The 13,335-nt window shown below is 50.1% G+C and overlaps 1 protein-coding gene across 6 annotated transcripts in view; it reads right to left on the reverse strand.

Annotated features, from left to right (window-relative positions):
- NSD3 (nuclear receptor binding SET domain protein 3) overlaps positions 1-10,170 on the reverse strand; it is a 223,786-nt gene extending 213,616 nt beyond the window's left edge. For all 6 annotated transcript variants that reach the window (XM_075346392.1, XM_075346391.1, XM_075346390.1 and 3 more), the window contains exons 1-4: positions 10,040-10,170; positions 7,919-8,073; positions 6,999-7,553; positions 2,779-2,908 (exon numbers count right to left, since the gene is read on the reverse strand). In XM_075346392.1, the coding sequence (XP_075202507.1) occupies positions 2,779-2,908; positions 6,999-7,553; positions 7,919-8,073; positions 10,040-10,091 (892 nt within the window). In that variant the 5' untranslated portion in view covers positions 10,092-10,170. The remainder of the gene's footprint in view (positions 1-2,778; positions 2,909-6,998; positions 7,554-7,918; positions 8,074-10,039) is intronic.
- Positions 10,171-13,335: the final 3,165 nt, after the last annotated feature.

Genomic DNA, 13,335 nt, shown 5'->3' on the forward strand with positions numbered 1-13,335 from the left:
CGTCGAACATGCTTTTCAATGCCCATTGCCCAGGGTCATCAGCGGTGATGTGCGTACCTGTGTCCGTTGTCACCGCTTCAGATGCTGGCTTTAGGTCACTGTCCATGATCAGAAATCCCGGCACTTCCGGTCATGCGCAGTATGAAGCTGGGTGTATGCGTTTTGGCTTCAGAGAGGTCTAGTGTGCATAACCGAAAGTGTCGGGACTTCTAATCATGCACACTGACCCTAAGCCCAGCGTCTGATGCGATGACAGACACAGGTACACAGGTCACTGCCAATGATGACACTGGGCAATGGGCATTAAATAGCATGTTAGCAGGCCCTTGTGGGTCCCTGTGGGAGTGCTAATATGATAAGAGGGCAGAATGAGTGCAGGAACTAACGCCTTTGCAACTAGTCCCCACGTTCATTAGCATATCATAAAGGATCTTTAGAAATAATTTTTCTAAAGCTCCCTTTATCTATGCTACTATAGGTTGTGACAGGCAGGGAGCAGCACTATGCACCCAGAGCTGCTCGTGGTTCTGGTTGCATATTGCACCTGACAGGTTCCCATTAAGTGCCCCGGCCCTCAAATGAATCCGAAAAAATTCACAATCACCACCAGATGGCAATGACCGAGTGTTACACAATTGGACCGGAGGGGAAAATCAAGGTGTTGCCCAGACCTGTCTGTGGGCAAATAGTGCCAGCTCTCCCGGGTGCATCAGAAAGGTGATTAGCTGTGGGCGATGCAGGCGCAGTCAGGTGCGGAGCAGAGCTTGGATTAAAATGTGTTCGATGTACAGTACAGACCAAAAGTTTGGACACACCTTCTCATCTCTAGAACAGCTGTTAAGAGGAGACTTTGTGCAGCAGGCCTTCATGGTAAAATAGCTGCTAGGAAACCACTGCTAAGGACAGGCAACAAGCAGAAGAGACTTGTTTGGGCTAAAGAACACAAGGAATGGACATTAGACCAGTGGAAATCTGTGCTTTGGTCTGATGAGTCCAAATTTGAGATCTTTGGATCCAACCACCGTGTCTTTGTAGAAAAGGTGAACGGATGGACTCTACATGGCTGGTTCCCACCGTGAAGCATGGAGGAGGAGGTGTGATGGTGTGGGGGGGCTTTGCTGGTGACACTGTTGGGGATTTATTCAAAATTGAAGGCATACAGAACCAGCATGGCTACCACAGCATCTTGCAGCGGCGTGCTATTCCATCCGGTTTGTGTTTAGTTGGACCATCATTTATTTTTCAACAGGACAATGACCCCAAACACACCTCCAGGCTGTGTAAGGGCTATTTGACTAAGAAGGAGAGTGATGTGGTGCTACGCCAGATGACCTGGCCTCCACAGTCACCAGACCTGAACCCAATCGAGATGGTTTGGGGTGAGCTGGACCGCAGAGTGAAGGCAAAAGGGCCAACAAGTGCTAAGCATCTCTGGGAACTCCTTCAAGACTGTTGGAAAACCATTTCCGGTGACTACCTCTTGAAGCTCATCAAGAGAATGCCAAGAGTGTGCAAAGCAGTAATCAAAGCCAAAGGTGGTTACTTTGAAGAACCTAGAATATAAGACATACTTTCAGTTGTTTCACATTTTTTTTGTTAAGTATTTCATTCCACATGTGTATTAATTCATAGTTTTGATGCCTTCAATGTCAATCTACAATTTCCAGAGTCCTGAAAATAAAGAAAAGTCTTTGAAAGAGGTGTGTCCAAACTTTTGGTCTGTACTGTATATGTGATTTGCATGTGAAAATGAGCAGGGGCTCTGATAACATAAAAAGCCCAATGAGCGTCAGCCCCGCAGACTATGGCGTGAGTGGCAGAATAAATGCGAGACCACCACTCGGCTCACACAGTGAGGGGAAACCGGGGAGGGGGCTGAGACCCTAGTTCAAGTGATTGATGGGACCCCCCATTGAATGGACATTTATCAGGTATCTTGTGGATAGTCGATAAATGTCATTTGCAGCAGAACCAAGTGTGTGATCAGTAAAACCTACACCGTCCGGACAGAGCGAAGCCCCGAGAGCCTCGGACCCTGCACGGCGCCGACTGATCCGCAAACACGGATGACAATAGGGCATGCATTGCGTATCATGGAACAGAAAGGTGGATCCGAAAAAAAAAAACAGATGTGTGAATGGTTCTATTAAATAACACGGGCCGGTGATGCGTCCGCTGTATAAAGTGACAGCACACGGGCGGGAGTCAGTGATGTGGTAAATGTGCCCCATGCCGCAAATTAGGGGCATGCTTTGTGTTGACATCAGAGACCCTCAGCAGATTTTTATGTTGTAATGAGGGTGAATGCGCCCCCTCCCCCCCATCCCCCGGACCCTCTATGACTAATAAACCTTTCTATACAGGACAGTGTTGCCTTCCAGGTTTATTTCATACCTGCTACAAACATGCTATTGCTTGCTGTTATCAGCCGGGCACACAGCAGTATGAAACAGACCTGCGGGCACAGCCCCCTCTCATCTGCACGGAGTAAAACACAACAGAAAACCCACTGAACAATGCAAACGTCGTCATCTTTGTATCGTTTATTGCACAAAAAGCAGCATATAACAAAAAAATATGAAAATGGGTGACAGCGCAGAGTGGGGAAATACTGATCTTTTTTTTCTTTTTTATGGAGGGGTGTGGGGATGTCCCCTCTCCGTTTAGGTTACGTTTCTAGATCTTGGCGGCGGGCTCAACAGTCTCTTCCCCCCTCCCCCTTTCACTTTGGCAGTCGGGAGGTGTGTGTTAGGGGGCAGACATGTGCAGTTTGCCTACCTGTGGCCCCCGATGAGGTTTCGGGAGCAGGCGTGTGTTGTGCTGAGGTTTTCTCCGCCTTCAAATTGGGGGAGGGTACAGACGTCTTCTCTGGAGCTTTGACTGTGATTTCTGTCTTGTTTCCAACTCCCTTGAAAAACAAACATACAAGATTACACGGCGGCCATCCGGACAGAAGAAGCACAGCGGCACAATACAATGTGGGGGACCCTCCCTGAGGGCAATTCAGTGATCCTATCCAGCCAACGTGAGCTGGCGGGGGTCTCGCACAACCATGGCGGGGATCTCGCACAACCATGGCGGGGATCTCGCACAACCATGGCGGGGGTCTCGCACAACCATGGCGGGGGTCTTGCACAACCATGGCGGGGATCTCGCAGACCCATGGCGGGGATCTTGCACAACCATGGCGGGGATCTCGCACACAACCATGGCGGGGATCTCGCACACAACCATGGCGGGGATCTCGCACACAACCATGGCGGGGATCTCGCACAACCATGGCGGGGATCTCGCACAACCATGGCGGGGATCTCGCACAACCATGGCGGGGATCTCGCACAACCATGGCGGGGATCTCGCACAACCATGGCGGGGATCTCGCAGACCCATGGCGGGGATCTTGCACAACCATGGCGGGGATCTCGCACACAACCATGGCGTGGATCTCGCACACAACCATGGCGGGGATCTCGCACAACCATGGCAGGGATCTCGCACAACCATGGCGGGGATCTCGCACACCCATGGCTCTATGCTTTTGATGCTGACATCACTGAGTGGCACAGGCACTGTCTAGCCATGAATACTTGCATGGCTGTAACTTGTGGTGTGGCATGGTCGGGTTTTCTGCTGACCAGCTCCCTGCTGTGACCAACAGGGGCAGAGACCCCGATTCCAGGGATCTGTCACTTACTGGCCTGCATCCTGCAGATCTAAGAATGCCGAGCTGGGTATAACCTGGGTATAACCTCGCCCACACCACTGATTGGCTGCTTTCCTGTATACACTGTGCATAGGCAGAAAGCTGCTAATCAGTGGTGCGGGCAGGGTTATACAGAGCAGGAGGGCTACATGGCATGAGACATTGTCACAAGGTTTTTGCATTCATCGCCAACTGTCATGGCGGCGTCAGGATCTGTGAAAATTCCAGATTCTGGCACTCTGCCTGCTAACTTCTCTCATGTCTGATCAGTGCAGGGAAATGCGGGAGCTGAGCCACAGACATAAACAGGCTAGTAAGAGTTCATCTCTGCTGGGCTGCTTGTTAGTCTCTTTGATCACATGCTGTGGAGGAGCCAATCACATTTTCTCCTGGACTATTCCATTAATGCCAGCTATAGCTTACCTATACTGGTCTGGTGAGGTGGTGTGATCCAGACTCACTGGTGGTTGTTGTGCATTATTGCTGTGAGCAGTTGTGGTGTTAAAACTTATCGTCTTTTTGTTGCTGCCTTCCTGCTCTTGATTTTCTCCTTAATCTCTTACTGTTTATTCCTGTGAATTTGCAGTGTGTCTCAAATTTTTGGTTTCCCCTATCTGTCTTAATGTGTGTTTCCATCACACTCCTGCTCCTTCCTTCCCTGGGGGAAGAGGGGGAGTAACAAATTACATCTGGTCAGGAGAATAGTAAGGCATGGGTCTCCGGCGTCTCCACCTTCAGGTGTAATCCGGAAGTCAGGGATAGCCTACGGTCGCCTAGAATGAGGGACAGAATTACAGTCCCCTGTCCCTCACTATCTTGCAGTCACAGCATAACAGACATCTAGTGATAATAATCTTCCACTTATAAAACAAGTGAATTTATTGAAACACCAACAAGCAGCCCAGTAAGTAATGCATTACTGGAATCAGGCATTCAGGCTCTACATCAGATTAAATGGCAAAACTTGCTGACAGATTCCCTTTAAACTCCCAGCAGTCGGCTGCTATTTAATAGTTCTTGTATTTGGTATACTATACAACAAATTGTGACCGCGTCTGTTCTGTAGTTCCTCCTGACTTTACCCAGGCTTGACTGAATTCCTGGCATTTGATCCCAGCTATTGCTCTGATCTTGGTTTAGTATCCCAAATTCTGTCCCAAGGTCTGTGCTGCGAGCTCGCTTTTCCAGCCAGCAGCTACTCCTTTGATGCAACCCAGAGGGCCCTGTGGTAAGTCTAGATCCCTATACATGAGTTAAAGGCTGGGGATCTATTCGCAATTGATAGATGGAGTGGCTAGTGCCAAGCCGGTCAGAGTGTTTGAGGCTGGCAGATCAAAACTACAGACATTATAGGCTGTATGATATAAGCACACCACATTACACCTATAGGTCAGTACTTCTAAAAGCCAAAAGAGTACGAAAAAAGATGAGCCATCGGGATCAATGAGTCCACGATAAGCCCACTATATCCTTAGGCCCTGAGCCCACGGGAGATCATACCTGTGGACATTTCTGCAAGTTCATGCAGCAACTCCCCGGAATGCGCAGCTATCCATTGTATTGCTGCGGAATTGTTGTGGTAAAGCTGCGGAATTCCCGCCCTGCATCTCTATAGTGGAAAGGCAGGAATTCCGCAGGTATACTTGACATGCAGTTACGTGCGGCTGCGGGATATCCGCAGCATGTTCCGCAGCTGCACATACCGCAGCATTGATACAGCGCTCCCCAAATCCCATACGGATGGGGAGTGTTTGTCCTTGTGTAAACCTGCGGATTTATCTGCAAAATCCAGATAAATCCGCAGGTTTTCCAGTACGCTGTCCCGTGGGCGCACAGCCTTATAGTGCTCCTAGAAACTAGACGGTGCAACCGATTTTTATTTTTGTGCGGTTTTGCCAACTACAAGTACGGACCTGTGGTGGGGATATGTGGCCTACTTACGGCAGATCTGCTTTATATTGGCTGTCAGAGGCAAGTCAGGTCACAGCAGGCTTCACACTCCCGGTTGGCCTCACTTCCTTTAGGCGAGGAGCCAGCGTGCTTCACAACAAGCAGCTAAACTTTCAATTACCCACATGAAGCGCTAGTACAAGGGTACGTGGAAGACCCCCTCACACATAATAGGGTTATATCCCAGGTATAAGGTTCCCTGTACTAGTCTACCATCCAATATGTATAGGAATGTATCCCGACCCATCCATTTATTATGAATCGAGGCAGATGTTAGGGAAAAGCAGGATCAGTCAACATGGAGACCCAGAGGAAAAAGTTATAGGCTGCAATATACCGGATTTTCTGGATTATAAAATGCACTTTTTCCCCTCAAAACTGGGGGTAAAATGGGGGTGCATTTTAAAATCTGGTTTTGGCTCATCGGGGCGGCGGTGGTAGAGCAGGGTCACAGGAGGCAGGTTCACAGGAGGCAGGTTCACGGGAGGCAGGGTCACGGGAGGCAGGTTCACGGGAGGCAGGGTCACGGGAGGCAGGGTCACGGGAGGCAGGGTCACGGGAGGCAGGGTCACGGGAGGCAGGGTCACGGGAGGCAGGGTCACGGGAGGCAGGGTCACGGGAGGCAGGGTCACGGGAGGCAGGGTCACGGGAGGCAAGGTCACGGGAGGCAGGGTCACGGGAGGCAGGGTCACCGGAAGCAGGGTCACAGGAGGCAGGGTCACAGGAGGCAGGGTCACAGGAGGCAGGTTCACAGGAAGCAGGTTCACAGGAGTCAGGATCACGGGAGGCAGGGTCACGGGAGGCAGGGTCACGGGAGGCAGGGTCACCGGAAGCAGGGTCACAGGAGGCAGGGTCACAGGAGGCAGGGTCGGCGATACTGAGGGCTCGGAGGAGCGGGTGTCACTCCAGTGGAGAGGCTCAGGAGGGTCACAGGACAGAGGGTGGGTGCCATTAATCTGACAGGGGGCTCTATTGAAACGCCCGTGGTTGACGTCATGGACTTAAAGAAAATGGCCGCAGGGGCGGCGCGTGCGCAGATTGACATGATGGACTTCAAGAAAATGGCCGCGCAATCCACTGACAGATCAATGGCGCCTGCCACCGTGACACCCCCGAGCCTGCAGTGTTGCTGACCCTCCTCAGCTGTGACACCCCCTCCTCCAAGCCTGCAGCATTGCTGACCCTGCCTCCAGTGACCCTCCAGAGCCACTCCCCCCTGGTGAGATATGATAAGACTCCCTCTAAATTTGGGGTGCGTCTTATAATCCAGTGCGTCTTATAAAACGAAAAATACGGTACATTTTCCATCACAGTAACTACAGATGGCGATTATTATTTTTCCTACCTTGGTTGTGTATATGAACTGTTCAAAACCATCAGAAGATGCATTATGGAGAGCGAGGACATTTTCTATTTTCACCACAGGTGACATGTTGCACTTCTGAAGGTCTATTGTGCCCTTGTGTAATAAAACCGAGGCTGGAAGTGACTTGCGGGCGGCTGCTGTCTTCCAGGGAATTTTTACTGGAGGGGGTGTGGGCGGCGTTGGCTCCTCTTCCTGAGGCGGCTGTTTCCTCTGGCTCTGCCTACGGGTTTCGGGTAGGGAGTCTTTACTGTCCTTGCATGAAGGGGACTGAACAGGGGCAGAGTGTCTTGACGTTGGAGAGGAGACCTCTTTAGGACGGGCGGGTTCGGCCTCGCTACTCGAGGTGGATCTTCGACTCCTCTTGTTACTGATAATTGTCTTTTTGGGTTCAGGAGATGGAGAGATCACTGGGTCCACATAAATGAAGGTGTACTGTTCTATCCTCTCCTCCCGTGTCATCCGCAGGGCTTTCTCCGCGTGGCCGATGCCGACGTCCCACTGTATGCGCTCCTTCTGGGGGCGAGGTTTCCGCATCTAAAACGACAAACACGACATCAAATTTCATATGCTTCCTGGGTCTCAAGACAGAGGTCGGGCCCAGCATCGAATGTTTATGGCATATCCACAATGTCCCTTTATATTAGGGCCGATGTGTAATGCCTTTGCCCTGAGTCACACGTAAATTAGATGGGCCCCTTTTTTCATTTTCCGCATCATGGCCACAATACTTAGACCCCTTCCAAAGAGAGATCTCGGTATAGCCCAATGCTATAGGCCCCGGCCACGATATACTGTGGAAACATCTCGGAGGAAAAAAAAGGAAAAGAAATATCTAAAATTTTAACAATATACAATTATTCTGTATTAAAAAAAAAAAAAAAGGGGGAAGGATAAGGCACCTTTAGTCTCTCGGACTGGTTGACCACCTTGGCAGAGTCTTCGGCCAACAGCTGCTCGTACTGCTTCTGTCCCCGATACTCCCGCATCCGTTTCTCGTGTACCCAGGCTCTCTCCGGTTCATTGCTGAAAAACTGGACATGGTATTCACGAGCGCCTGGAGGAGAGGAAAGGGTTAGATCAGCATGGTCCTCACCATTAAGACAAAGGGCAGAACCTTGGCAATGAATTGCTGTGAACTCATGATGTCACCGCTCGTCATTGCCCGTCGCAGTTCACAAGCTACTGTGTGACCCACGTGCCGTGACCTGTGGTGACCTCATGAGGTTACCAGAGTTCACTGCCATGGTTCTCACACAGCGCAGCGTGAGAGCCATTAGTGACTGGAGAGGAAAGGGTTAGGTCAGCATGGTCTTCACCATTAAGACATAGGGCAGAACCTTGGCAATTAATTGCTGTGAACTCATGATGTCACCGCTCGTCACTGCCCATCGCAGTTCACATGCTACTGTGACCCACATGCCATAACCTGTGGTGACCTCATGAGGTTACCAGACTTCACTGCCGTGGTTCTCACACAGCGCAGCGTGAGAGCCATTAGTGACTGGAGAGGAAAGGGTTAGGTCAGCATGGTCCTCACCATTAAGACATAGGGCAGAACCTTGGCAATGAATTGCTGTGAACTCATGATGTCACCGCTCGCCACTGCCCGTCGCAGTTGACACGCTACTGTGTGACCCACAAGCTGTGACCTGCGGTGACCACAGGAGGTTACCAGAGTTCACTGCCGTGGTTCTCACACAGCGCAGCATGAGAGCCGGTAGTGACTGGTACGTTATGTTCTTCATAGGCTGGGACAGTGAGTCTGGGAACATCGTGGGACCCCCATATGTATTACGGCAGACCGGATTGGGGTTTGATGGGAATAAGTTGGTGTATGAGGGTGTCTCTTGTCATTTTTCTATAATAAGTCACTCTTTTGATGTCTTTCAGGTTTCCTTTGGAGGAACACTGTGGCACCTCCTTGTGGATTACAGCAGAACTAAAAAGGATTTTAATTTTTCATAATAAATTGGTAAAAGAGGGCTGGTCTTGGGGTGGTTTTATTATAAATAAAATTTTATTTTTATCCATTTACAACTATTGGATTAGTAATGGGGGTATCTGTTAGATACCCACCCATTACTAATAACAGGGATTGATGCCAGCTGCCAATTCACAGCTGGCATCAACCCCATATATTACCCCGTTTGCCACCGCACCATGGCAAGGGGATGAGCCGAGCACAGCGCCAGAGTTAGTGCATTTAATGAATGCACCACTTCTGGGGCGGCTTCGGGCTGCTATTTTTAGGCTGAGAATGGCCAAATAACCATGGCCCTTCCCATTTCCCATCCTAACAATATCAGCTCCAGTTCTCTGCTGTCTCTTGGCTGATTTTAAAAAAAATGGGGGGGACCCAACGTTGTTATTTTAAATTATTTTTTCAAATAATTTCCCCTCAAATTCTGAAAGCCAGCCAAGGTACAGCAGACAGCTGAGGGCTGCAAGTAGCGGCTGCTGCTGTACCTGTGCTGGTTATGAAAATTAGGGGGGACCCCACGTTATTTCTTTTCAAAAATAATTTATTAATTCTACTTAATAGCTGTACAAACTATCTATATCTCTCTATCTAGCATTTATATATCATTTTACTAACTTTACACATCCCTTATTTTTACACAAAAAAAACATTGACTTTTGTATCATCTGGTTTTTTTTTTTTCTTCACTACGTACCACACGGATGTCATCAGTGCGATGTCCATATTTGACCCGTGCCGCCGGAAAAATGGACTTGTCTCCGTGAGAAATCACCTGGCCACCCAGGTGTTTCACACATACACACAATCTATGTGAAAACGCATAGGTGTGAAGATCTCTATTGACTTTAGTTAGTATGCGTGTGAACGTGTCGCCGATACGTGTGAAAACGGACATCACTGACACCAGGGAGGCCTTACAGGGATTGTCCAGGACTAATAAAGGGAAGACTTGTCCTAAGTGTCATCAATATCCGATTCTCACCAATCCCATCATCAGCTCCTGCGTAATTTACTGACTCCTTCCACCCCAATCTCTTACCTCTGCTATTGATTTTGCTGTGCACACGAAGCTGTGGATCGGAGGACACCATACAGGGCCACCAGGGGTACGTTCCCACTTTAGACCAAACCAAATCCCCCACTTGAAACCAAACGCCAGTCCTGACCTCAGATTGGATTGGAGAGACGGGCAAATGCTGGACCTGGAGAACAGAAGCATTGTAAGTTCATGGATAACTTCATACAGACATATAAGAAAACTCAACAACCAAGCGTCAGATCTCGCAGAACTACAGGGATTACATATAAGAAAGACGAGAATATAAGATGGAATTAAAGAGCAGGAAAACTTGTGCAAGAGTTAGGCGGGCTTTACACGTTGCGACATTGCTAGCATTGGCTGGCGATGCCGAGCGCGATAGCACACGCCCCCGTCGTACACGCGATGTGGTGATCGCTGCCGTAGCGAACATTATCGCTACGGCAGCTTCACACGCACTTACCTGCCCTGCGACGTCGCGGTGACTGCCGAACAATCCCTCCTTCAAGCGGGAGGTGCGTTCGGCGTCACTAAGCGGCCGTCCAATAGCAGAGGAGGGGCGGAGATGAGCGGGACGTAACATCCGGCCACCTTCTTCCTTCCGCATAGCCGGTGGACGCAGGTAAGGAGATGTTTGTCGCTCCTGCGGCTTCACACACAGCGATGTATGGTGCTGCAGGAACGACAAACAACATCGTATCTCCTATTGGTGCGACATTATGAAAATGAACGACGTGACACAAATCAGCGATTTTTGACTGTTTTGCGCTCGTTGATCGTCGCACTTAGGATTTACACATTGCGATGTCGTTACCGGCGCCGGATGTGCGTCACTAACGACGTGACCCCGACGATATATCGGTAGCGATGTCGCAACGTGTAAAGCACCCCTTAAAAAAAAGCATCTGTACCCGGGACCAATGTATAGAGGGGAACAAAGTTGATCAATTAAATAAAAAAGTAACATTTTTAGACATAAAAAAAAGTCAAAAACAAAAAAACAAAACAAAAACCTTTTCCCTATAAAAGAAGGGAATTTTGTTTACTTACCGTAAATTCCTTTTCTTCTAGCTCCTATTGGGAGACCCAGACAATTGGGTGTATAGCTTCTGCCTCCGGAGGCCACACAAAGTATTACACTTTAAAAAGTGTAACCCCTCCCCTCTGCCTATACACCCCCCGTGCATCACGGGCTCCTCAGTTTTGGTGCAAAAGCAGGAAGGAGGAAACTTATAAATTGGTCTAAGGTAAACTCAATCCGAAGGATGTTCGGAGAACTGAAAACCATGAACCAAAAGAACAAATCAACATGAACAACATGTGTACACAAAAGAACAAACAGCCCGAAGGGAACAGGGGTGGGTGCTGGGTCTCCCAATAGGAGCTAGAAGAAAAGGAATTTACAGTAAGTAAACAAAATTCCCTTCTTCTTTGTCGCTCCATTGGGAGACCCAGACAATTGGGACATCCAAAAGCAGTCCCTGGGTGGGTAAAAGAATACCTCGATAAAAAGAGCCGAAAACGGCCCCCTCTTACAGGTGGGCAACCGCCGCCTGAAGGACTCGCCTACCTAGACTGGCGTCTGCCGAAGCATAGGTATGCACTTGATAGTGTTTCGTGAAAGTGTGCAGACTCGACCAGGTAGCCGCCTGACACACCTGCTGAGCCGTAGCCTGGTGCCGCAATGCCCAGGACGCACCCACGGCTCTGGTAGAATGGGCTTTCAGCCCTGAAGGAAGCGGAAGCCCGGAAGAACGGTAGGCTTCAAGAATCGGTTCCTTGATCCACCGAGCCAAGGTTGACTTGGAAGCCTGCGAACCCTTACGCTGGCCAGCGACAAGGACAAAGAGCGCATCTGAACGGCGCAGGGGCGCCGTGCGAGACACGTAGAACCGGAGTGCTCTCACTAGATCTAATGAGTGCAAATCCTTTTCACATTGGTGAATTGGATTAGGGCAAAATGAAGGTAAGGAGATATCCTGATTGAGATGAAAAGGAGATACCACCTTAGGGAGAAATTCCGGAACAGGACGCAGAACCACCTTATCCTGGTGAAAAACCAGGAAGGGGGCTTTGCATGACAGCGCTGCCAGCTCCGACACTCTCCGGAGCGATGTAACTGCCACTAGAAATGCCACCTTCTGCGAAAGACGTGATAAAGAGACATCCCGCAGCGGCTCAAAAGGTGGTTTCTGAAGAGCCGTTAGCACCCTGTTAAGGTCCCAGGGTTCCAGCGGACGCTTGTAAGGTGGGACTATGTGGCAAACTCCCTGCAGGAACGTGCGGACCTGCGGAAGCCTGGCCAGACGCTTTTGAAAAAATACGGAGAGCGCCGATACTTGTCCCTTGAGAGAGCCGAGTGACAAACCCTTGTCCATTCCGGATTGAAGGAATGAAAGAAAAGTGGGTAAGGCAAAAGGCCAGGGAGAAAAACCATTATCAGAGCACCAGGATAAGAAGATCCTCTAAGACCTGTGATAGATCTTGGCGGACGTTGGTTTCCTGGCCTGTCTCATGGTGGCAATGACATCTTGAGATAACCCTGAGGACGCTAGGAGCCATGACTCAATGGCCACACAGTCAGGTTGAGGGCCGCAGAATTCAGATGGAAAAACGACCCTTGTGACAGCAAGTCTGGGCGGTCTGGAAGCGCCCACGGTTGACCCACCGTGAGATGCCACAGATCCGGGTACCACGACCGCCTCGGCCAATCTGGAGCGACGAGAATGGCGCGACGACAGTCGGACCTGATCTTGCGCAACACTCTGGGCAGCAGTGCCAGAGGAGGAAATACATAAGGCAGTCGAAACTGCGACCAATCCTGAACTAATGCGTCCGTCGCCAGAGCTCTGTGATCTTGAGACCGGGCCATGAATGCCGGGACTTTGTTGTTGTGCCGTGACGCCATGAGATCGACGTCCAGCGTTCCCCAGCGGCGACAGATCTCTCAAAACACGTCTGGGTGAAGAGACCATTCCCCCGCGTCCATGCCCTGACGACTGAGAAAATCTGCTTCCCAGTTTTCTACGCCCGGGATGTGAACTGCGGACATCGTGGAGGCTGTGGCTTCCACCCACTGCAAAATCCGCCTGACTTCCTGGAAGGCATGACGACTGCGCGTGCCGCCCTGGTGGTTGATGTATGCGACGGCAGTGGCGTTGTCCGACTGTATACGGATCTGTCTGCCCTCCAGCCACCGATGGAAAGCCAATAGGGCTAGATACACTGCTCTTATCTCCAGAACATTGATCTGAAGGGAAGACTCTACCGGAGTCCAGGTTCCCTGAGCCCTGTGG

The sequence above is a fragment of the Anomaloglossus baeobatrachus genome, chromosome 4 (genome assembly GCF_048569485.1).
Source record: "Anomaloglossus baeobatrachus isolate aAnoBae1 chromosome 4, aAnoBae1.hap1, whole genome shotgun sequence".
Classification (NCBI taxonomy): domain Eukaryota; kingdom Metazoa; phylum Chordata; class Amphibia; order Anura; family Aromobatidae; genus Anomaloglossus; species Anomaloglossus baeobatrachus.